At 40.1% G+C, this 25,650-nt stretch overlaps 1 protein-coding gene and 1 non-coding gene across 9 annotated transcripts in view; both read left to right on the top strand.

Annotated features, from left to right (window-relative positions):
• The window catches only part of MID1 (midline 1), a 376,348-nt gene that overhangs the window by 286,478 nt on the left and 64,220 nt on the right, over positions 1–25,650 (top strand). For all 8 annotated transcript variants that reach the window (XM_036840249.1, XM_036840256.1, XM_036840252.1 and 5 more), the window contains one exon: positions 1,860–1,955. In XM_036840249.1, coding sequence (XP_036696144.1) covers positions 1,860–1,955 — 96 coding nt within the window. The remainder of the gene's footprint in view (positions 1–1,859; positions 1,956–25,650) is intronic.
• Positions 23,073–23,145, top strand: TRNAD-GUC. The gene has a single exon. It is a non-coding gene; the product is annotated as a tRNA-Asp (tRNA).

Below are 25,650 nucleotides of genomic sequence, written 5' to 3'. Positions count from 1 at the left end.
TGATACAGTTAAATTCGAGAAAACTCCACAGAAGTCCCCGTAGTGGCAGCTTATGGGTGCGTGGTTAATTGAGGACTGGATTTGGTTACCTGCCCGTTACCCGGGCTCTCTTGAAAAGTGTTGTTAGTCCCTTTGGTACCTCTTGGAAACAAGTCTCTCTCTCAGCTTCATTTCCCTTTATTATACTTCTAAGTGACTTGGTAATTCTTTGCGGACTTCGGTAACACTTGTACTATTTAAATTTGAATAACCCCAAAGGATCTAGATAGGTCAATGTGTTTAAACCACAGGCTTTAGTCTGCATATTAGTTGATTAAAAACAGATTTTATACATGATGTATCCTTAATAAAAGGAGAGAAAAGCAAGCAGATGTTTGTAAAGTCTAAATGTGTTAGATTATATTTATTTGGATCTCTTGCTGACTAGCTTAAGTCATACCTATGACAATTGAACTTTAAACAGTTTTCATGATGTATTTCCCTGGTAATTTCCTGCTCTGAAGGGTCAGCCAAAAAGAAAAGTAAAAGGATTCCCTAAGACGAACATACAAAAAGAAGTTGACAAATATACCGTAAAGTGGTCATATCTAAGTCAAAGACACTGAATAATGGAAGGCATCGAAATTATTCTCTAGTTTCGGACCATAAAGTGGTTGCACTTTGTTTAATTCAAACAGTAGAAAAACATTTGGCTTTTGTGCAGGTGGTAAAGAGCTTTGAAAGCAAGTTTTTCGTTGATGCAAACATGAGGTCATTAAGTTGCACCTAAATCACTCTGTCTGGTTCATTCTCTGACTTTTTGTGGTATCCCACCCTTCAAGGGAGAAACGATTCTTTTTCTCCCTTAAAATATTTATATTTGAGACCCTTTGAGTGTCTCGAAGTCGAAATGGAAGATTTCCTGTTGATCTTCCGGTTCAGATGAAATAACGCCCCAAACCTCCCTCTGAATTCTGAACACATGAGAATTACAGATAAAATATTTTAAAATGGATTTTAAAGAATAATAACCAAGCTTAAACATAAGTGGAAAGTCTCCGAGGATCAGAAATGAAAGGAAATGCAGACATGAGAGGGGGGAAGAGTGAGGGGGCAGTTGGGGACCTGAGGGGAAACATGGTGGAATATATCCCGCATGTGGCAGCAGAAATTAACACAACATTGTAAATCAACTAGACTTCAATAAACGAAATTTCAAAAAATTTTGATGTTCTAAAGGAACAGGGAATAGCTCTAGATTCTTAAGGAGGACCGTGATATGAAAAATGTAGCATTCGAGGAAATTTGATCTGGCATTGATAGGTTGATAGGCAAAGAATAGAAGCAGGTACAGTGAAACGTACTATGAGTAAACGTGTATGATGAGGACTTCTTATCAATGCCTATAAATGACCATAGTGTCATCAATAGCTGGACAGTTCAGACCTTCTTCCAACGGATTGACCTCAGCCTGCCCATAAGATGGTAAATTCTAAAAATCCAGCAGTAGTTGATTTGATGTGGGAATATATTCCTTCTATTATTGCCATTTCTGATTCAGGTAAAGGAATGAGAAATCCAATTACCTCTTTTCTCCCTCGTTCACAACCTGGAAATAACCTATGACTAATTATTCAGTGAAATATGCCTGAGTTCGTACAGGAAGCAGGAACAAAAAGTGAGATCTGAACATTTTGAAAATAATCTTTTACACTGTAACTTTTCAAAATCCAGTTTAAATCTATAAGTACTTGAAACTGCATAGATTTCATTGAGATTTCTTTAAAAATGTATCCATTTTCCTGAGTATGAGTAATTTTGTATATACTAAAGTATTAAAAGTATGCAGAATAATATTTTCCTCTCTTTTTTTTCAACAGCAAAACTTAGAGAGTAACCTCACCAACCTTATTAAGAGGAACACGGAACTGGAGACGCTCTTGGCTAAACTCATCCAAACATGTCAACATGTGGAGGTGAGTATCTCTGCGTGCTATTTTTCATATGAAAACTGCTTGATCACGGTTTTTATACCCTCACCCTTTATATTTCTCCAATGGGAATCTTCTTAAAGTCAGAGTTTTTGCAGAAGCCAGATATCTAACATGGATGAAATTAGAAGGAACTAGAACCTTCGAGAATCTCTCCCCATCCACTGCTTTGCTCTGCCCCTGCTCCTATCACAGCTCTCCCTAATCCAGCTTTCCTTAGCATTCCTAATCTTGTAGATTTGAATCACTCTTACAAAGAACAGCCCAAAAAATCACTATTTAAAAGGTGTTGTATTAGTTTCTGAGGGCTGCTGTAACCAATCACCACAAACTTGGATGGCATAAAACACAGACATTGATTCTCTCGCCATTCTGAAGGCCGGAAGTCCAAAATCAAGGTGTTGGCAAGGCCTTGCTCGTTCTGAAGGCTCTTGGGGAGTGTCCTCTCATGCCTCTTCCCACCTCCTAGTGGATGCAGGCAATCCTTGGTGTTCCTTGGCTTGTGGCTGCATCCCTCTAATCTCGGCCTCTGTCGTCACGTGGCCTCCTCCCTGTGTGTCTCTGTGTCTGTGTCCAAATCTCCTTCTTACAAGGACGCCTGTCATTGGATTACGCTCCACCCTACTCTAGTATGAACTCACTTTAACTTGATTCCATCTGCAAAGACCCCATTTCCAAATAAGGTCATATTTACAGATACCAGGGGTTAGGACTTGGACATGCCTTTTCTTGGGGGGGATACAATTCATCCCACTACAGGTGTGTATTAAATACATCTTGGCTGTCAGATACGTTTCCATGAAATTGACCACAACTGCAGCATGTTGGGATTAAGTCAAGAGCATGCAGGCAGCACTGACAGCAAGGCCGAGTTGCAGAACCCAGATCTTTCTAACTCTCCGCTTAGAGCAGATTCGCTTTTGGCAATGATCTTTCGAGGGAGCATTTGGAGCCTTGCTGATTTAACAACATTGTAAATAATAGTGAACAAGCATAATGTTTTCATTATAGGGTGAAGTGAATATGTATTATAGAATTAAACGGATGAACAAAAAAATGATCCATGTGCTATATTTCATTTTTATGATGTGATAGCATTTGATGTTTAGGACCATAAGAAAGAATTACTTCTCTTCAGTTAAAAAAAAAAAAAGAAAGAAAAGAAAAAATTACCTGTGTTGTATGGCAAAATCTTACAAATGCATTATGGATTAGGTGATTATTTCATTCAGTTTCAGCTAGTTACTTCTTAAAGCATTAGTGTCTGGTTTCTATTATGGCCTTTAGTGATTTCAGAACAACTGTCTTGCTCCTAATGCAATATTAGTATGGCTTGAGCTTACGAAAATGCTGTTCATCCTAACATGTAAAATTACATTCTGTAATGTTCAATAATTTCAAATGATAGATAGATGTGTCATTCACAAAATTTACAAGCAGATTCTATTTTTATTTCAAAAGATTAGGTATTTAGTTGACATACAGGCTTTTAAAATAAAGCTATTACTGAATTGATTGCAGCAGACTTTCAAATAGACACGTACATGCCATTAGAAGTTATTCTAGACAAAGAGTAAAGAATATTCATTCCATTCACTGTTATTATTTCTGTATAAATCCTTTGGAATGGAAAGAAGTGTGTGTGGGTGAATAAACTTGGTATTTAGGAAATTGATTCTAGGTAAAAGTCAAAGAAAATTATAAGTAGAAAAATAATGATACCAGCAGTACCTATTTTTACGTGTTCCCTTATTCATAGTTATTCATATTCTCAAAGTATAATTTTTTAAAATTGAGCATCTAAATCTCATATAATAATCGAATGAGTCTGCCTCGAAATTTATTTAATCTTTGATGAAGGAATAAGCAAGATGATAAAGCTGGCTTAAAGGAGGATTCGTATCAGAAACTGATACGTACAAACATGGGGGTTGGGAGGTAGTAGGGAGAAAAGAATGCTAGAGTAAGATAGCTAAATTCAATGCAAAACTGGTTGGTGACCTAAGGGGCAATAAAATCATTACATTTGAGCAAAATAAGTTGCATACCATCAGTTTTCTCTAAGTTAACATTTAACTTTGCAGAGACTAAGCCCTCATCAATAGTAAATAGAAAGTCAAACTCCGTTACACCCCAGCCTGGAGAGTCAGATGACCCTTCCTTAGGCTGGCTTCATGGAGTCTGCCCTAGTATTATGACACCAGAAGGACTCAGTCTTCTTTTTGCCTTATTTCCAAGATGTGGATAATTTAGCTTAAGCTGACTTTCTGCTCTTCCTGTTCTGGACACTGCTGATCTCTGAGCTGTGTCCACTAAACACATATTTCTGGGTGAGGGTGTCAACTTTTGCCTGAGGTCAGTTACTTTGGTTTGGTAAGTGGTCGCACTAGTTCATTCCATTAATGCGTGGGGAGTGTCCTCCGTGTGTGTGTTGCCCTGTGCTAGGTGGAAAGGACCCTGCCCACACGGAGCTTACTATCTCAACTAAGATGAAAGAGCAAGATCAAATAGAAAAACGAATTGCCATGAGAGAGGTGGGGATTATATACTTTGGAATTTCAGAGAAGTGAGAAATTTCTTCCAGCTGGGGGAGGTAGTACACGATCTGAGGCTGCCTTCAAGGGTATGTAACATTCGGGCCTGTGGAGACACGGGAGAGGCTCTGCTTGCAGGGCAAACCAAGGCATGGGGATGGAAAAATGTATGTACACAAAGCCAGGAGTTCATTCTATAGGAATAGAAAGTGTTTGAGGGTGGATAAGTAGGAACTGGCTTTGGAGAGATGAGGGTTCAGTGGACTTTAACATTGCATCTGAGTTTGAACTTTATTTGGTTTTGAAGGTTTAGTGAGGGCTTGAGGAACGCTGTGTAAATTTCACAGTTACAATTAGCATCCCTAACTCTTTTCAGGAAATGATATTTTTGGTTATTGGGAAAATAGTATGGACATCTTGATGCAAAACGATCACACATCCAAGGGAAAATGTCCCAGCACTAGTAAACTCCAAAAAAGGTGGTGGGATTTGTTCGGCACCAGCATGACAGTCTTTTAAATCAGTGCAGTGGAAAAGAATTTCCTGGTTCACATCCTAGGTTCCTAGACCTTATTTCTTCCTTTTCCTCTTCCTGAAGGTGTCCTTGTGTTAGGGTATGAGCATTCCAGGGGAAAATAATCCCTGTGCCAGCTGGAGCTAAAAACACTCAAAGCCCAGAGGCAACTCTCAATTGTTGTAAATGAAATCAATGAATTCCCACCAAATCCTGAGGAAATGCCACATCCTTATAAGTCCACACCTCCTTCCTGGGATTCACTTCTGCTTTTCTTTAGAATGAAAAGAGTCTGAAGGTCTCCCACCCCCATCCCCATTGTTTTCATAGCTTGTTTTTAAACAAGCAAGTGAAATAGCTTTTTGATAGTAAGTACCAAATTTTTTTAAAACTAGAGGACAGAGGGTATGAGGCGAAGGCAGTCTAGGACTCAGAGATAGAAGCATTGAAAAGGCAACAAAAGGCAACATCAGGTCAACTCCCACGCAATGTTTGTGTAATTTGGTGGGATTCTAAAAATTAGTGGGTTTTAGCCAGAGTTTTGTTTTCTGCAAGAGAAGAATGCAATAGAAAATTGCCTTGGGTTGAGTTTGGAGTTAGTTATGGGGTGTAGAACGAGTCCATGAAAAGTGGTCAAAATTTGGATCAGCTGCAGCACTTCACATTTTTAGATCATATATGGACTATTTCTCTTCGTCATCTCGTCTTCCTCCCCATTTTCTTTTAAAAATCAGAGGACCTAGTTTATTAGCTAAGCAAATACTTAGAATCAATGACGGATATCATATTCTCCACACATTCTGAGAATCAAATTCTTTCACAGGGAATACAATACCCAGATATGCAATAGATACTCATTTTGGGAATTACAGGTAACCAGTGACTAAATCCACAGTGAGATGGTAGAGAAAAACTATGAAAGGATGTCTAATTGCCGTAGCATTTTGGAGAAGATAAAGGCTCAGCTGACTTCACCGTCCTTGCCCAAGCTCATCCTAGCAGGCCATTCTCTAAGCCAGCATCCTGTCAAAGTCCTGGCTTTTTAGCTCCTTTGGCTTATCTTGCCTTGTTTATAATCACTTTTTTGTGTCCTTTTGCCGTTGATTTTCACACCAAGTCTTTAAGTTATTTTTTTTCTTTTCTTTTAATAAAATAGCTTAAGAAATGGTAAAAACTGATTTGGGAAAACAGATGAGGGTCTGTAAAAGAATTTTTCAGCCATTCACCAAGCTCTAAAAAGCATTCAAATGTAAACTTTGAAATCAGGAAAAAATTGCTGGGTTAAAAGAAAGATGAACCTTTATGTTTAAATTCATTTTGTTGTGTAGTTTTATGTCAAAGCATTCTCTGTCTATGGAAACCTTGGCAGTTGCTCCATCTAGAGCCACTGGATTAAGACCACCATCCGAACACCAAAGGTGCTGCTGTTTGTATCTTGTGGACAGATGTCTGATCTTGGATGACGTGTATCCTGCTAGGGACCAACTTGAATGTCCAAAGTCGTGATCCACTGTCACTTGCAGATAAGGGTTAGATTCCCACCCCACATATGAGCCCTTGTGAGAATGTTCTCAAGGTATATTTAGAGTCAGATTCTGGAACCACATCAGACAACCCACAGTCATTCATGGCTCTTCGTTAAACAGCTCTGGAATAAGGATAATGTGATACTGCAAATATGGTGGCATTCAGAAACTGGATTATGAGAAGCCACTGTGGTAAAGATTGGTCTCTTAAGTTTAAGTCTTAGAATTCTCAGGACAAAGGAGAAAAGGAACTCTTGGACTACACAGAACTTCATCTTCTCTGGAGAGGATTCTTTTTTTTTTAAATTCAAGTATTGTTGATTTACAATGTTGTGTTAATTGCTGCTGTACAGCAAAGTGATTTGGTTATGCATATATATACATTCTTTTTTTAAACATATTCTTTGCCATTATGGTTTATCACAGGATACTGAATATAGTTCTCTGTGCTATACAGTAGGACCTTGTTGTTTATCCATCCTATATATAAAAGCTCACATCTGCTAACCCCAACCTCCCACTCCACCCCTCCCCCAACCTCCTCCCCCTTGGCAACCACCAGTCTGTTCTTTATGTCCGTGATTCTGTTTCATAGATAGGTTTATTTGTGTCGTATTTTAGATTCCACATGTAAGTGATATCGTATGGTATTTGTCTTTCTCTTTCTGACTTACTTCACTTAGTAGGATTATCTCTAGTTGCATCCATGTTGCTGCAAATGGCATTATTTCATTCTTTTTTATGGCTGAGTAGTATTCCCTTGTATATATCTACCACATCTTCTTTATCCATTCATCTTTTGATGGACATTTAGGTTGTTTCAAGTCTTGGCTATTGTGAATAGTGCTGCTATGGACATAGGGGTGCACGTATCTTTTTGAACTACAGTTTTGTCGGAATATATGCCCAGGAGTGGGATTGCTGGATCATCTGGTAATTCTATTTTCAGTTTTCTGAGGAACCTCCATACTTGCAACAACTTACATTCCCACCAACAGTGTAGGAGAGTTCCCTTTTCTCCACATCCTCTCCAGCATTTGTTCTTTGTAGACTTTTTAATGATGGCCGTTCTGACTGGTGTGAGGTGGTACCTCATTGTAGTTTTGATTTGCGTTTCTCTAATAATTAGCAATGTTGAACATCTTTTCATGTGCCTATTGGCCATCTGTATGTCCTCTTTGGAGACATGTCTATTTAAGTCTTCTGCCAACTTTTGGATAGTGTTGTTTGTTTTTTTGTTGTTGAGTTATATGAACTGTTGTATATTTTGGAAATTAAGCCCTTGTTGGTCACATCATTTGCAAATATTTTCTCCTATTCTGTAGGTTTTCTCGTTTTGTTTGTGGTTTCCTTTGCTGTGCAAAAGCTTGTAAGTTTGATTAGGTCCCATTTGTTTATTTTTGTTTTTATTTCTATTGCCTTGGGCAACTGACCTAAGAAAACATTGGTACAGTTTATGTCAGAGAATGTTTTGCCTATGTTTTCTAGGAGTTTTATGGTGTCATGTCTTATGTTTAAGTCTTTAAGGCATTTTGAGTTTACTTTTGTGTATGGTAAGAGGGTGTGTTCTAACTTCATTGATTTACATGTGGCTGTCCAACTTTCCCAACACCACTTGCTGAAGAGACTGCCTTTTTCCCGTTGTATATTCTTGCCTCCTTTGTCGAAGATTAATTGACCGTAGGTGTGTGGGTTTATTTCTGGGTTCTCTATTCTGTTCCATTGATCCATATGTCTGTTTTTGTGCCAATACCATTCTGTTTTGATTACTGTAGCTTTGTAGTATTATTGTCTGAAGTCTGGGAGGGTTATGCCTCCTACTTTGTTCTTTTTCTTCAGCATTGCTTTGGCGATTCTGGGTCTTTTATAGTTCCATATGAATTTTAGGATTATTTTTTCTAGTCCTGTGAAAAAATGTCATGGGTAATTTGATAGGGATCATATTAAATCTGTAGATTGCTTTGGGTAGTATGGCCATTTTAACAATATTCCTCCAATCCAAGAGCATGGGATATCTTTCCATTTCTTTGAATCACGAGAAGATTCATTTTTGACTACTGCATGTGTTTAATGGCTTTGTATCCAGTTTACTCAACCAAGGTTGCTAAAATTGACAACTCATGAAGCAAATTTAGCTTTTCTCAGTGGAGATTAAATTTAACTGTTTATTAAGGTAGTATGTAACACATACTTGAATGTCTCCCCTTAGATTCAGTGCTCTTGCCTTAAAAAAAAACTGATTCATAAAGGGCATTGGATCCTGTTTCCTTCTTAGTTATATTCATGAAGAATAATGAGAAGACATCAGTAGAACGGCTTCCAATATTTTGGAATAAGAGATGAATCTTATGAATGAATGAATATAAGGCTTAATTAGTTTGGTATTACTTTCAGAATAACGTTCCCAAATTTCAGCTTTGAAACTTTTTAAAACATGATCCAAACCTTTTATCATCTATAGTCTTTCCAATTTGGATGGAATGAACTATTGTGTCAGATTCAGAATCCTACCAGGTGGTTTGTATTGGAGCATGATCACGTGTACCTGCCTCTGAAGACAATCCCTCTTACATATTTGAATTTAGCAATGCAGATTTCCAAGGCTAATACTTAGATGTGAAATAATCTACCTTAATTGGGGATGCCAAATGGTTGAGCAGTAGGAATGAAGAGCAAAGACATGGTTTTACTGACATATCTTAATGTAGTTTCTCTCCATAACACAGGAATTCTTTATCATGTCTCCTCTACCCTATTCCACACACAACCTTCTTGCCTTGAAATATGTAGATGCTTGATTAGAGCAGCAGAGTTGTGTCTGGTGTGATATAAAGAATAATAAGAACAGGCCATGAAAATTTTTTAAATTGCCATCATAGTTCTAACTCAGCTTTCACTTGAGATGGTGGTAGTTGGATGGATCCAGGTGAGAGAGTCAGAGGTGTGAAAGGAATGATCCCAGATGAGAAGGTGACTGTATGGTAGAAGACTGAGTCCCATTATTGCTCCTGTGCCTGCCATCCAGAGACAAGTGTGATCCCACCCATCAATCCATCATTTTGTTACTGAACCAGCCTCTTTTGTTTCTGGGTCTTAATATCTAGTTTATAAATCAGCTATACTCCAATAAATTTTTTTTAAAAAGAAGAAAAAAACCCAACAAGGTCCTACTGTATAGCACAGGGAACTATATTCAATATCTTGTAATAAACCATAATGGAAAAGAATATGAAAAAGAATATAGATAGGTAAAACTGAATTACTTTGCCGTACACCAGAAACTAACACAACATTGTAAATCAACTATACATCAATAAAAGTTTTAAAAAAATATCTAGTTGAAATTATTTTTCTCAATATAAAATTGCTTTTTGTGATAATCAAGCTGAAATTATCTCTGTATATAAGATCATGAGAAAAACAGGACACATCATCTTTTACCTTTATTCAATTGACTTCTGTTTTTAATTGCTAAATATTGTAGGGAAAACTGAAAAGCTTTGTTCTAATTTTGAAACTCCCCAGCAAAATAGATGAGTCATGCATATCAAATGTTTGTTAACAAGAGCGCAATTGTAGCACTGGCTATTTTTGTTTGAAACAGAAATATGAAAATTTAAATTCAGCTATTTAAAAAGCCTGAGGCTACCCCTGAATGTACAAGGCTTTCAGTGAGGACCAACACAAAGATTTTTACAACCAAGTGAGGTAACTTCCTGGCCTAGGAATTTATGATAGAGCTTTTACTATGCTTTTAAAAGTATTTTCACTAGATATAACAGCAGGTTCATATATATGAGGTGATGAAAACTATCATAGTAGCCTAATTCTCTGACTTGGCAAGCTTGGCATTAGGCTGTGCTAAGTTCAAGGATACCTTCCATCTATTTACCCAGGTTAGGAAGATGGTGCCTTGTCCGTTCTTGCAGGTGTTAGAGATGATTACTGTATCAAGTGGGTACAGTTCCACAGCAAGGTGTAGACTGTGGTGTAGGGAAAGCAGAAATGGTAGGACTTATGCAAATGTATATGAAAAACGATAACGACCACTTGACAAACTCCTACTATAACTTCCTGACTTCAATATCCTAATGGCCCTTTGAGGTAAATGGCACCACAGAAATGTGACTTGAAGCCAGACAGAACAAGAATCAGCCAGTAAAGAAATGGGTTGAATCCAATCAAGTAGTAAAGCAACTGGAGTGGTTACCCGGCCTCAGCTACCCAAACCAGGTGGTAGAGTTGAAAGACATGATTAAAAATTCCTAGGGGGAATTCTCATGACCAGAAACATTCCCATCTGCTGGGGAATTGGAAACCTTGTCCAACCCGTGATAGCCAGGGCCCAATGGGTATACATCAGTGGTACCAGTAGAACCAGTGAGCCTTCGGGTCTTGTGAATTATCCTCAAATCTTTGACTGTTAATCCTTGACCTGGTAACCTCAACTTCTTTGAGATGACCAGTTTACTTCCTTAAGTAAATAAAGTTCTTTTTTCCCTCCTCCCCTGGAAGTTTGAGAATGATGTTAAAACAAAAAACAAAAAAAATGAAAACCTAAATAATAGCCATAGAATCAATATTTTGGATTACGGTTTAGGACTAAAACATACGTTTGTATTTTAAGGGTTTGTAGCATTAAAGAGAATATGCCATACTCCAGAAATTTGACAGGTTAGCTTTGAGATTCTAATCTGAAACATGTAATTTATTTTAGACTTCTGATTTTAAGGTGAAAGCGTAAAATCGTTTGTTTCAAGCCAATGTTAGAATGTTCACTAGAACTTGAGTTTCACTACATTTGTAAGTTTTTATTAGATTTCTAAGAGCTACATAAGGACTTGAGAAGGTTTACCTTGTTAGGGTTTTAATTTTGTCCCGTTAGGCATTTAAAGTGGTTATAAAGTAAATTGCATATGTTACATTTATAAACACAACTTAAAATGTTACAGGAATTTGGTGATAAAAATCTGAACAATGATTACCTGAGGGGGTGAAAATTGACTGGAAGAGGGGCTTGAGGATACTTTCTGGGTCGATGGAAACATATCTTGATTAAGCTGTTGGTTAGGTTGGTTATCAAAACCCGTTGAATTGTCCCTTAAGATTTATTTATGCATTTCCCTGTATGTAAGTTTGACCTCAATTCTTAAAACGTGTACTGGAACTTAATCAACTAATATATAGATGGAAGTGACTGTTTAATGGAGTTGAGTCTGTTCAACTTGAGTTAATCAAACATTGATTCAGGGACCCCTGAGAGTGATTATCCTTGGTTTCATAAAATTTCTTGAATTTATGAATAGAATAATGAGATCCATAATTTCAACTTAAAAGCTTAAGGAGAACTGCACAGTGATTTGTTGATATAGGTACAGTCCTTGGGGAAGAATCCTCATGATTTTTAAGTGCATGTCTCTTCCCTCTCCTAGTTGGTTGGACTCGTTGGGAAGCAGGACAGTATCTTTCTTTTCCTTAGAAAATGACCAGATAGCCACTTGGAATTAAGTGGAGGGAAACATTTTTAAACACCTCCACAGATGTAGTATGGATAATCAACCTAGGTCTGAAGATGGTGACATTTTCGATATCAGACTCTCATGACACGCACACACACTCACACACACACACACACACTGCAGCCTCAGAATCAGAAACTGACAGACATCTGAATTCTACGGTCTTTCCTCTTCTCTTTCAAACCAGATTAGATTGACTTTTCACTGTCCTTTTGGCAAAGCCCATCTTGAACAGCAACAGTGCTCTCCAGTTTCCCTCCCATCTCCCCTCCTCCTCACTTCATAACTTTGACTGCCACCACAGTTTCAGAAGAGAACCCTAGGAAAGTAAGTAAGCCTGGCTAGCTTCAAAGAGAGATGGTGCAGACCCACTAGGTGAAAGACGCAAAGGAAGTCAGTTAGAAGAACATGAGGTCTAGGAAAGACCACACCCCCAACCCCGCCAGAGTTAAGCCTCCCAATTCACTGTTCAGTCGACATATAATGGGAGCCACATATGTAATTTTAAATTTCCAAGTAAACACAGTTTTTAATAAGTAAAACCAAATAGTTAAAATTAATTTTACTAGACAGTGTATTGGACCGGATATATTCAAAACATCATTTCAACATGTGATCAGTACAAGAGTGATTAATGTACGTGTTTCATCCTCACGGCCCATCTCAGCTCACACTAGCCACATGTCAAGTGCTCAGAAACCGCAAGTGGCTAGTGGCTGTCATACTGGACCCCACGGTGCTAGAGCTTCTGTAGCCCACGGTTTAGCCATGGTTAATTATGTGTGCACGTGGCATGTTTGCTAATTGTTTTCTAGTGCAGTCATTTTCTCGAAAAGGCAAAGTTCCCTTTCTAGCGTGGCAGGCGCTCAACAAGTCCATAGGATTGCTTCGTGTATTATCACTTGTACAACGGTGACATTCTTCTCATTCAGGGAGGGATAAGGGCACGCGCGTTTCCTCTTACTTTGGTTCCTTAGCTACTAAGACTATTGCAAAGATCTCTGGAGACCAGTAGCTTTCGCCACGTGTACTCTAAAACTCAGAGCTGAGAAGCAGGGACTGCATCAAAAGTTGAGTTTGCTGGCAGAATCAGAATAATCACTGCATTAAGATTTGTGTGGTTCCCAGTTTTATAAATAGAGTTTGCAAGGGGAGAGTGTCGGCTTGTTTATTTTTGGTGCAAAATGTTCCTTCTTTTAGCGTGTTATCTGGAAATGATGACGGCAAAGAGATGATCTCCTAGAGGAAGGTGGTTTCTTTTGTATCTCTGACATAGCCTCTATCTAACCTTAACGAAAAGCACGGCTGCCTCAGTGAACAATGGAAACAAATGCCCGTAGACAGTGAGTGCACACACGTGCTAACCTGGAGTCGGGCCCTGACTACTTCAACAAAGGGTTGCTTTAATTTTGGCAGAATAAAGTACTTTTTTCCTTCTGTTTTTCATGACATGGCCTTAAAGAATTCCTCATATTTGTGGTCTCAAAAAAATGACAACTATGCTCATGAGGCCTGCCTTTAAGTGTTCTATTAAACAATAAGAGGGCTTTGTTCTTGGTAATAAAATTAAAGCAAGCAGTGTTTCCATTACCTGGCAGGATGCCACCTCCTTGCCACCCCCTGATCCTGACAAACATAAACAGAGCCTTCTGTTGCCCAGGTAGGAAGGTGAGAAGGCAACATCTGTCAGGTTTGTGTATAGAAATACAGCTGACCTTTCAGATAATGGGGTGGGGGTGGGGGAAGAGGGAGAGAGAGAGAAGCACTTCTTCGTGTGATCCCTAACTCAAGTGTTTACAATTCAGTTTTACTGCAGAAGATTACATATTGAGCCTTAAAGCTGTAAAGCCAGTAATAATTTCACAGTGAGTTGAAATGATGGAAAAGTGACGGGTCTCTAGATAAAGAAATATATGTATTTTAGTCTGACTCATTAGATTTCATGCGTTTTCTTTTCCAGGCAACTTTGTTGCTGGAATTTAGACCCATTGCTCAGATTTAGACCCATTCACGGTCAGTTGCAAATGGAAGTTTGTAGGTGGATTGTGGCCCCAAGGTTAGGACTGATCAAGGTTAAGATAGAAAGTGCTGTCGGATACAAACTCTGTGTAGCTCTGCAATCAGTCCTAAGTCACTGGAGCTACATATAGGACAGACTGGACGACTGTGACACCAAGTGTCCTCTGACCTCCGTGACAGCTCTTCTTGAAGAAACATCCAGATGGCAGTCCCCCGTAACGCTCTAGCACCCCTTTCTAACTGTCAGTGCCAGGCCCGTAACGCGCTCACCAGTCCCGTGTCCGCCGGCCTGAGAGCTTCCAGCTGCAAGAGGCTAAGACTCTGCCTGGGGGCTTTTCCCACCCCACCCCAGTTAATTCCGGAGAGGAGTTCATGCCCACCCACCCCCAACAGGCTTCCAACCAGCCACTGATGGGAGATAGTAGATAAATACCCCTCTTCTTCCCCATCAGCTGGAAACAGTGTTCTGCACCGTTTCCCAAAGTTACCCATTGGGATTCATCTCCATTTGACCACAGTGGCCTTGGTAAAAGCACACTTGACTGGCTTCATACGTTTCCTCCTATCTCACTTCCCCACACCCCTACTGGTATTTCCTGGTGACAACTAGTACTTCAGCCCGGTCTCATGCTCCGCTCCAAGGGGAACAGAGCCACAGACCTCCCTTCAAACGGAATGATAGCACCAAATCCATTTTCCCCGTTGTGACTGTAGCTCAGTTGTTCGTTTTCTCTAAACTCTCCCTTTCACTGTATTTGAATAAATATGAATATTAAACACTGGGCATCAAAAAAATATTTAGAAATCAACCTCCCAGCTTCTGCTGCTTATTCTAGAGTGACAACAGCCAGGCAAGATGGTTCGTAGATAGTGCTTGTGGATACATCAGAAAGCCAGAACAAAGCTTGACATTTTCCAGTTATACTTCCAAGTGCAAGTCTAATCAGTGACATAATCAAGTCTATTTCACTCACGGTCAGGAAGACCAAAGAGCCGGCATCCAACCGTTGTTCTCCATAACTCTGCAGGAGAGCAGATAGCACCCACCCTTGAGTAACTCAAGCCTGAATACGAGTCCAACTTTGTACTTTTCCAGTCCATTGCTATTCAGGAATCATGGCACAACAACTAAAAAGAATGCCACTTAATGAGAAATGACATGTAAGATTGAAAATGAGTAATGGAAGGTCATGGGATAGAAGCTTCCTCTTTCCATCAGAAATGACTTCCCTTCCCTGAAACATATCACCTCCATCCTCCCCGGCATTCAACCGTCCTCTTCCAGAAGTTACTTTTTAGCTCTGACCACAACGTCTAAAAGCTGATTTTTGCCAAACACATTGGTTCAGAATCACTTCATAGAAAGTAGCACTTTCCAGAAATTTTATGAAAAGACTCGATAGAGACAAGTGCCCATGACAGATTAACAGTGTTTTTTTTTTCCATTCTGTGTGCCCAACCCAAACGGAAGGGTGTAGAGCACTTGTGTTATAAAGTGTGTAATTAATAAGAGAAAGGAAGGGAGGAGTTTATTGTTTTTGAATGAATTATGAGCAACACCTTCCATTCTGCTTCTTCATTTTGGAACAGCTTTGAACAGAGTTACCATGAAACACAAAAAGAGAAGTCAGTGGCATTCATGCCAAGAATGTAAGATTGAAGTTACTTGAGTGTAGTCCGAGAAACACCTCAGGGGAAGAGCGGCATTTGGTATATAACTGGGACAGAAGTTGGCAGGACATGGTGGGCAAAGTAAAAACCATACTGCAAGTTATGTTTTCATTTTCAAATTGAAATCCTATGAATTCAGTCTTTGGATCTGTTCATGCCCTGAAGGAAGAAAACTATTATTTATCAAGCACCTATTAAGTGCCAGAGAGTTTACAGATATTTTCACTGAAAGTATGCCAATGAGAAAACATTCTCACAGAAACTCAACACATTTTTCACACCTGCAACTCTTTGACTCCAAAGCCCAAAGGCTCCAAACTCCATAGACTCTTTTCCTCTGTGCTAGAGGTTGGCAAACTATGCCCCCAGGGCCAAATCTGATTTGTCACCTGTGTTTGTAAGTAAAGTTTTATTGGGACGCGGCCACACCCATTTGGTTACGTATCTTCAGCGGCTGCTTGCATATGACAACGAGGGCATCGAGGAGTTACAACAGAGACCTGGTCCACAGAGCTAAAATATTTACCGTCTAGCCCTTTACAGCAAAGTTTCCCAACTCTTGCGCCACATCATGGAAGACTCATCTCCAACCCTCACCTCCCATTGCATCAAGAAGGAAATACATTCGGGATTTGAAAGTAACTCGAAAATTCCGGAATTCGTCCTCCTGTTATAGCTTCCAAAGCTGTTGTTTTGGTGAAAGATGATGAAGGATACAAGTTTTGATTCATGCTAGAAAGTCCCCAGGTAATTGGCACAGGCCAAACGGTCCTAGAACATCAAGTGTTGATTCTATATGGACATTCCAGATAAACAGAGCTTCTTAACCCTAGTGGTAGTTAACATTTATTGAGTAATTATAATGTGCCAAGCATTTCTCAGTGGCTTTCCATGTACTAATTCATTTAGCTCTCACCACAGTCCAACCCTGGGGTTTCTACCACGACACTGGTGACATTTGAGGCTTGGATAATTCTCTTTTCTAGTGGGGGCTGTCCTGAGCATCGTAGGATGTGTAATTAGCAGCAACTCTGACCTCTACCCTCTAGATGCCAGTAGCACTCACACACCCTCTCCCCTGCCCCCAGTTTTGACAACGGAAAATGTCTCCAGACATTGCCATTGTCCCCTGGGGGAACATCTGGTCAACCAGGTAGAAGTTGGTATTTTCTTCATTATGCAGATGAGGAACTTGAGAAATGGATAGTTGAAGCAAGTGGCCGAGAACATACAACTAGTAAGGAAGCAAGACCTGGTGTTCAATCCCGGGAAGACTTCCTCAGGACCCTGAGTTCTGAACTCCTGCCTCCTCTAGCCCTTGTTCACTCTAAATCATTTCACCTCAGGACTTCCCTGGTGGCGCAGTGGTTAAGCATCTGCTGCCAATGAGGGGGACACAGATTCGAGCCCTGGTCCGGGAAGATCGCACATGTGGCGGAGCAACTAAGCCCGTGCGCCACAACTACTGAGCCCTCGTGCCACAACTGCTGAAGCCCACGAGCCACAACTACTGAAGCCCGTGTGCCTAGAGCCCATGCTCTGCAACAAGAGAAGCCACCGCAATGAGAAGTCCGCACACCGCGACGAAGAGGAGCCCTCGCTCGCCACAACTAGAGAAAGCCCGTGCACAACGAAGACCCAACGCAGCCAAAAATAGATAAATAAAATAAATAAATTTAAACAAACAAATAAATAAATAATTTCACCTCGTTTGACGATTTTGCTTTACTGCAGAATGACCAACATCAACAACATCTTGGATGGTCATGTTGCGTGTGCTACTCTTGGGAGAAAAATTCTTTTGTGGTGACGTTTCCAAGTTTTAGGCATTAGCAGTGGCGTTCTTGCCGGACAGTTTTAATGTATCGTTACCATTATGTTTCATTTATAGGAAGGCTTTTATTGCTTAGCTCACCACAGTGTGTTGCTGTTTTTAATGGCATCTCGATTCGTTATCCAACATTCAAGCATCATAATTTTAGAAACCTCAAGAAAAGAGGATTTATCATGAGGTTCCTGGGAGCTTTTTTTTTTTGATCCCATAGTGGAAATAAAACAAAATCCTATCTGGATAGTTAATCAATATGTATAATTGGTCTCCTCTGGGCCAAATCGTTTTCCACCACGTCACTCTACAGTAAAGGTTGGATTACATGTGGCCTTCTATCCATGCCATCACTACTTTTACTTCTCACCAAAAGCACTTGATGAAGGAATTCCATTTTTTTTTTTGAAAAGCCTTTCTTGGACTTTTAAAAGTCTTAGTGAAAAGTGTTCAATATTAAGTTAACATGCTAAATATTATATTTAAAAAGGTTATCCTGTACTCTAGTTTCTCCTCCAAAAACAGGGACCCTGGGAACGTGGCCAGTTTTTCCTCTCTCTCATCTCCTTCAGCTCGGTCCACAAATATTTGACTTCGGTGTGAGAGAATTTCAGGATGGAGATTACATATAAACATATTATTGATAGATGAATTACAGTAATACAGTCTGCTCTTTTCTCAGCTCTCCTTGGCTCAGTTTTATATACAAACTCAAATATTAGAATCCCTTTCATTGTTCCTTCTGGCAGCTCTGTCTAACTTCTGCCCCAGGATCTGGAATGTTCATTACAGCTGCCTTGGACAATAAAACCCAAAGCACCCTCAGATCCTCACATTTTTCTTTGCACCTGGTCAGCAGTCTGCAGTGGGACGTAGAGCCTACTTGCACACAGATTTCCCGGTACCCTCGTCTTCCCGGCCACATCATTAGCTCCTCTGCTGCTCAGTGGTGCTTTAGTTGCTCCAGCCCTGGGCGTATTGGAACTCACTCCTCCGGTGTTTTTCTTTTTGAACGAGACAGGATTGTTAGGGACATTGTGACATATAACAGTGTGAAATAGTAGTGTTATTAAGATACAATAACACTAATCCCTTTAAGTTTGGATGCAGACTCAAAATTCCATATTCTTTGTAATAGAGAAAAGTGCTATTGAGTTTAAACAATAGCAACAATATCAACATAGCAGCAAACCATAAAGGGTTTTTTAAAAATGTATTTTATTGAAGTATAGTTGACTTACAATGTTGTGTTAATTTCTGCTGCACAGCAAAGTAATTCAGTTATACATATATATACATTCTTGTTCATATTCTTTTCCATTATGGTTTATCACAGGATATTGAATATAGTCCCCTGTGCTCTACAGTAGGACCTTGTTGTTTATCCATTCTATGTATACTAGTTTGCATTTGCTGACCGCAAACTCCCAATCCATCCCTCCCCCTTGGTGACCACAAGCCTGTTCTCTAGGTCTGTGAGTATGTTTCTGTTTCGTAGATAAGTTCATTTGTGTCATATTTTAGATTCCACATATAAGTGACATCATATGGTATTTGTCTTTCTCTTTCTTATTTAACTTAATATGATAACCTCTAGGTCCATGTTGCTGCAAACGGCATTATTTCATTCTTTTTTATGGCTGAGTAATATTCCATTATATGTATATACCACATCTTCTTTTTTTAAAAGATTTATTTTATTTATTTTTGGCTGCCTCGGGTCTTAGTTGTGGCACGCAGGATCTTTGTTGAGGCATGCAGGATCTTCATTGTGGCGTGTGGGTTTTCTCTTCTCTAGTTGTGGCGTGCAGGTTCCAGAGCACGTGGGCTCTGTAGTTTGTGGCACGCAGGCTTAGTTGCCCTGCGGCATGTGGGATCTTAGTTCGCCGACCAGGGATCGAACCCACGTCCCCTGCATTGCAAGGTGGATTCTTTACCACTGGACCACCAGGGAGGTCCCTATACCACATCTTCTTTATCCATTCATCTGTTGATGGACATTTAGGTTGTTTCCATGTATTGGCTATTATAAATACTGCTGCTGTGAACACAGGGGTGCATGTACCTTTTTGAATTATAGTTCTGTCTGGATATATGCCCAGGAGTGGGATTGCTGGATAATATGGCAACTCTATTTTTAGTTTTTTAAGGAACCTGCATACTGTTCTCCACAGTGGCTGCACCAAGTTACATTCCCACCAACAGTGTAGGAGGGTTCCCTTTTCTCCACATCCTCTCCAGCATTTCTTATTTGTTGATTTTTTTAATGATGGCCATTCTGACTGGTGTGAGGTGATACCTCATTGTAGTTTTGATTTGCATTTCTCTAATAATTAGCAATGTTGAGCATCCAAAAAAGAGTTTTGACCTTTCTCAAGGTCACCGTCATTTGAATCACGGTGCAGCTTTGCTTTTGCCAGGAGGACCAATTCTAGGCAAATTTGTAAAGTAGACATTTGTCTTCTAAACCCCCAGTCTCGTTGGTAGTGATTTCAGGGGATCAAGGTTTAGAGTCTTAAACCAAAGGGGTACAATATCAAGAGTACACTAATGGTGGGCCAGCGTGGTAGGGGGCTCTCCTGGGCCGCACAGGTTGGCGGGGGCACCATTCTCGTGCTTTCAAAGTGAATGGTGGGGACTTCCCTGGAGGTTCAGTGGTTAAGACTTTGCCCTCCGATGCAGGGGGTGCGGGTTCGATACCTGGTCAAGGAGCTAAGATCCCACATGCCTCGTGGCCAAAAAACCAAAACATAAAACCGAAGCAATATTGTAACAAGTTCAATAAAGACTTTAAAAATGGTCCACATCAAAAAAAAAAAAATCTTAAAAAAAAAAAAAGTGAATGGTGGCCTGTGGAACTGTGCGATGCCAGCACCCTTCTTTCCTCAACACCCTGGAATAAAGTTTCCTTTCCCTAGCACATCGGGGTCATCCTCTCCTAGGCTTACTTCATTGTTTGCAGTCGGTATGAATAGGAAGTGATCTATCAAGTCAGCATATCCTTTTCACAAGAGGGATTGAAAGGTTTTACTCTGAAAATCTAGAGGTTTTTAACATGCATATTAGTCCAATTCCACCTGTGCAAAGTGGCCAGATATTTTTCCACATTGATGTTTCCTTATAAGAGTTCCATAAAATATTTCTAAAGATGTGAAGGCCACACATATCTGAAATCTGATGATGTTTATACCCTGCACTGAACATCTCAGTGGAATACAAGTCAAAAGAGCAGGGACTTCCCTGGTGGCGCAGTGGTTAAGAACCCGCCTGCCAATGCAGGCGACACGGGTTCAAGCCCTGGTCCGGGAAGATCCCACATGCCGCGGAGCAACTAAGCCTGTGCGCCACAACTACTGAGCCTGCGCTCTAGAGCCCGCGAGCCACAACTACTGAGCCCGTGTGGCACAACTACTGAAGCCTGCGTGCCTAGAGCCCGTGCTCCGCAACAAGAGAAGCCACCGCAATGAGAAGCCCACGCACAGCAGCAAAGACCCAACGCGGCCAAAAATAAATAAATATATATATTTTTTAAATTAAAAGAGCAAGTTTTTAGAAATACTTAGAAACTTTACAGACTTCTAAGGAACATTTCACAGACACGTAGTGCAATTTTTAGTGTGTGGATGTAATTAAATCCCTTTAATGTTTATATACATACGACAAGAACAAAATAATAAATTGTCCATTTCACCCCACCCCTTCTGTGAAATACTGTAACACTATTACACCATAAAATTTAGCGGGGGGACTTTTTACTGGGCCTGGCTAACCAAGTGCTCTGGAGAAAATAGCCAACCCATTTATGTGATCATTAACTAATCTGGGGACTGTGTACATGTAACTGCATTTCTAAAAAAGGCAGATAAACTGTGCACCCAGTGGCAACTTACACGGGACTGTGGCTGATTCTTGGTAGCTGATCCAAGCATGAATGCGGCCGGTGGCCCTGTGCTGAATTAGCTCTCAGGGCTACTGCTAGGGTGAGACAGGAGCAATGGCCTCACTTCATTATTCAACTTGCCAGTTTCTCTTTCACTGGGCTCTAATGGATCAGAAAGTCAGAGTCTGTCAAAGAGAAGCTGCAGAATTACCCTAGGAATAGGAGACAGTGGGTCAGCAACTCCCTACAAGCAAGACTCTCTTCTTCTGTAGCTTACAAATTTCCCTTCCCATTTTACCCTTCCTGCCCCCAAAAAAGTTAGTTTAGGACAATTGTGAACACACTAGATCGAAGATAAATACAATGCATTCTCGTTATTCACAGCACTTAAATTCCATAAAGTCACCAGGAACACTGGCTAATAATGAACCATTGCTCTTCAGGGAAATACATACACACACACACCCCACACATAGATTATAATCTTAAATCCTAAAAACAAGTCATCCTGGTTGATTGTATTTTCTTTATTTTATAAACAAGAAAAGGAGGTTTCGAAGTGTTAAGTGACTTGGCTGAGGTGGCCCCACTAACAGATGCTAGAGCGGGGACTCAGACCCAGTCTAACTCGCTGCAGAGCCAGCGCTGCTTGCTCAATGCTCTGCCACTTCTGTTGTCCCCATCCTGTGGTTCTATGAGAGCTGCCACAAGAAGGCGGAACGTGTCTTGTTCAGCCGCAGCTGGGTGCTGGCTCATTTTTTTTCACGCTCTGAGCCTGTCTGCAAATGGATGTGAAAAGGCCCCAAGTATTGATGTGGAGGCCACAAACGAATTTTTAAATGTTTGCAGGGAGGTCTGTTAAATCCATCATACTCCAATAAAGATGTTTAAAAAAATAAATAAAAAGACATTGCTAAATACAAAAACAAACAAAAAAGCAGCATCAGGAGTGCCTGCAGACACCCTTTCCACATCTTTTGGCTGGTTCCTTTTCATCCCTCGAGAGACTTGTCAGAGAATTCTTGTCTGATCATGACCACTATTAAGAAAGACCCTCCTCTCAGCCGTGTTCGATCACATTACCCTCTGTGATTTCCTTTACACACGTCACGATCTGAAAGTTTTATTTATTTCTTGGCTTGTTCAGCCTGTTGCCCTTCGCTTACGTGTAAACTCTGTGATAATGGGAACTTTGTCTCTCTTGGGTCCCAATGTATGCCCAGCACTTGGAACGCTGGCTGATACACTGTGGGAACCCAGTTGCTGTTATTTGAATGAATAAGTGAATGGAAAGGTGAATGGATCAACGGTGGTATGTAGCTCTTTCAAAGTGAAGGCTGCAAGTGTATTCTGAGAGCAGTCATGGCTTGAGTTTGTGTGACATCGGCTATGGTACTTCCAGTCTCCGAGAAAGGTGTTCGCTAGGGCCTTAAAAAAGATAGGGTGATAACTCGGGAAAGAAGAAATAAGTTCTGAAAGAATTGGGATTAGATCTCACTTTAGAAGAATTTAACTTAGAGTATTTTGCAAAGAGACAAAGTTAGTACTAAAGACTAGGAGACAACGGTGGGGAGGATGGCGCATTTCACGGCAAGAAAGGAAGCTGTGGGGACTTCCCTGGTGGTCCAGTGGTTAGGACTCCGTGCTGTCACTGCCGAGGGCCCGGGTTCGATCCCTGGTCGGGGAGCTAAGATCCCACAAGCCGTATGGCACGGCCAAAAAAGAAAAGAAAGGAAGCTGTAACTCCAGATGTAGAGAAGATACGTGGTAGCACATGGCTGAGGCCAACACAGAGATGAGGTGAGAGTGACCGAATTTCTCCTCATGAGGGGCTGATGTGATATTTACTCGTGAGTGCAATGAAGGTGAGAAAAAAAGTAGCAGTGAGGAGCCTGGAATGGGAACAGGGCTCAGTTTTAAGCTATATTTTGTCCTGCGATGTGAAGGGCTCTATAGGATAAGCACCCCATTTCCATGTGGTCCAGAGGTGGTATACAGCAGTTGCTACCACTGGCCATCATTCCTAATTCTCTCCATCCCCCTTGTCTTTAGGTTAAGGACCAAGAAGGAGACTTATGACACAAAGGTGGAAGTGTAGGTCTGTAAAAGAAGGTTTGGGGGTTGTTTCTTGAATCCTTAGATTGGCCCTACTCAAAGCACTTCCATCAGCCTTCATGGTTTCTGAATCAAAAGATGTGAATCAGAAATAAAAGCTAAAATCATAACCAGGAGCTGCCAGCTTCCAAACCAAAACTGGGAACTGGAAACACCTGAACACACTGCAAGTAACCAGTAAACCCTGCCATATTTTAATTAATAGCCCGTATAAGAAATGAAGTCCAATGAAATCATTAACTTTTTTTTTTTTAAGTGACAAATGAAACAGCACAACTGTGGAAAACTTCTTTGTACTGGAAGGATTTTAGAAATTAGGATAGCATTCAACTCATTTTGTTGTACCTTTTGGAATATAAGAATGGTAGGGTTACAAATATTTGGAAGCTTCATCAAAGTGGAAAAAGAGATTCAACTTTCCCAGTTTCAAAGGAGTCACATCTGTATTCTTTGAAAGATCTCAGGATAATACTTGGCCTAAAATGATCAGATGATATTCCCCAATTTCTGGGAATTTATATTTTGGGACGATGGTGGTTGCAGTATCAGCTTTCTCAAAACGTATTTGGCTCAACAAAGTAGATTTCAGTCCACTTTGTTGGTAAAACAAACCTATTCATTGTAAATATCGATTAGTCAGAATTTGGATTAAATTGAGCCCCACGTTATGATGGCGACTGAGACACTTTTCCTACCATAGAGTAACCCAAATTGCAATGATTTTGAGAGTGAAATAGATCCCAAACTAAATCATAGTCTCTTAACAAACTACTTCCCAATGCAGACAGTACTACCTCAGATTTGTCTATGGCTTCATAATGTAAGTCATTTCCTCATATATTGTGGTATTGTATTTACCACAAAAATCCCACTTGACTGAGAGAGCAGATAATATTCACCTCATTTTACAAAATAGGACAACTTAGAAATGGACATACTCCTTGCCTTTCTCAGTATCATCCTACGAGCAGAGCTCGTACTCCATACCACATTTCATGGCACCTACTTTAGAGTTACTAGCAGGGTCTCACTAGGTTCAGTCAAAACCAGAATATCTTTTTTTGGCGGGGGGGTATAGTTGTTTTACAATGTTGTGTTAGTTTCTACTGTACAGCGAAGTGGAGTTCCCTGTGCTATACAGCAGGTTTTGTTAGTTATCTATTTTATACATATTAGTTAGTATATATATGTCAATCCCAATCTCCCAGTTTATCCCACCTCCCCTTTCCCCCCCTTGGTGTCCATACGTTTGTTCTCTACATCTGTGTCTCAACTTCTGCCCTGAAAACTGGTTCATCTGTACCATTTTTCTAGGTTCCACATACATGAATTAATATACAATATTTGATTTTCTCTTTCTGACTTACTTCACTCTGTATGACAGTCTCTAGATCCATCCATGTCCCAACAAATGACCCAATTTCGTTCCCTTTTATGGCTGAGTAATATTCCATTGTATATATGTACCACATCTTCTTTATCCATTCGTCTGTCGATGGGCATTTAGGTTGCTTCTATGACCTGGCTATTGTAAATAGTGCTGCGATGAACATTGGGGTGCATGTGTCTTTTTGAGTTACGAAAACCAGAATATCTTTAAGCAGAGAATATGTTAGCAGCCACATCAAAACCTAAGGACCTCACAATATGGTCAATTGAGTTTTGACCAAGTGCTAAGACACTTCAATGGAGGAAAGAATAGTCTTTTCAATAAATAGTGCTTAGGCAACTGGATATCCATAAATATAAGGATTGAAGCTGGACCCCTACTTCTCATAATAATACACAAAACTTAATTTAAAATGGTTTGTAGACATAAGTGTAAGAGATAAAACTTCTAGAGGAAAACTGAGGTATAAATCTTCATGACCTTGGATTAGGTTTCTTAGCTACAACACCAAAAGCACAAGTGACAGTAGAACAATAGATAAATTAGACTCCATCAAAATTAAGAACTTCTGTGCTTCAAAAGTCACCATCACGAAAATGAAAAGACAACCCACAGAATGGGAGAAAAGATTTGCAAATCACATAGCTAATAAGGGACTTGTATCCAGAATATATAAAGAAATCATAC

This window comes from Balaenoptera musculus, chromosome X (assembly GCF_009873245.2).
Source record: "Balaenoptera musculus isolate JJ_BM4_2016_0621 chromosome X, mBalMus1.pri.v3, whole genome shotgun sequence".
Taxonomy (NCBI): domain Eukaryota; kingdom Metazoa; phylum Chordata; class Mammalia; order Artiodactyla; family Balaenopteridae; genus Balaenoptera; species Balaenoptera musculus.
The sequence above is the reverse complement of the archived record's forward strand: the minus strand, read 5'-3'. Positions and strand labels throughout refer to the sequence as shown.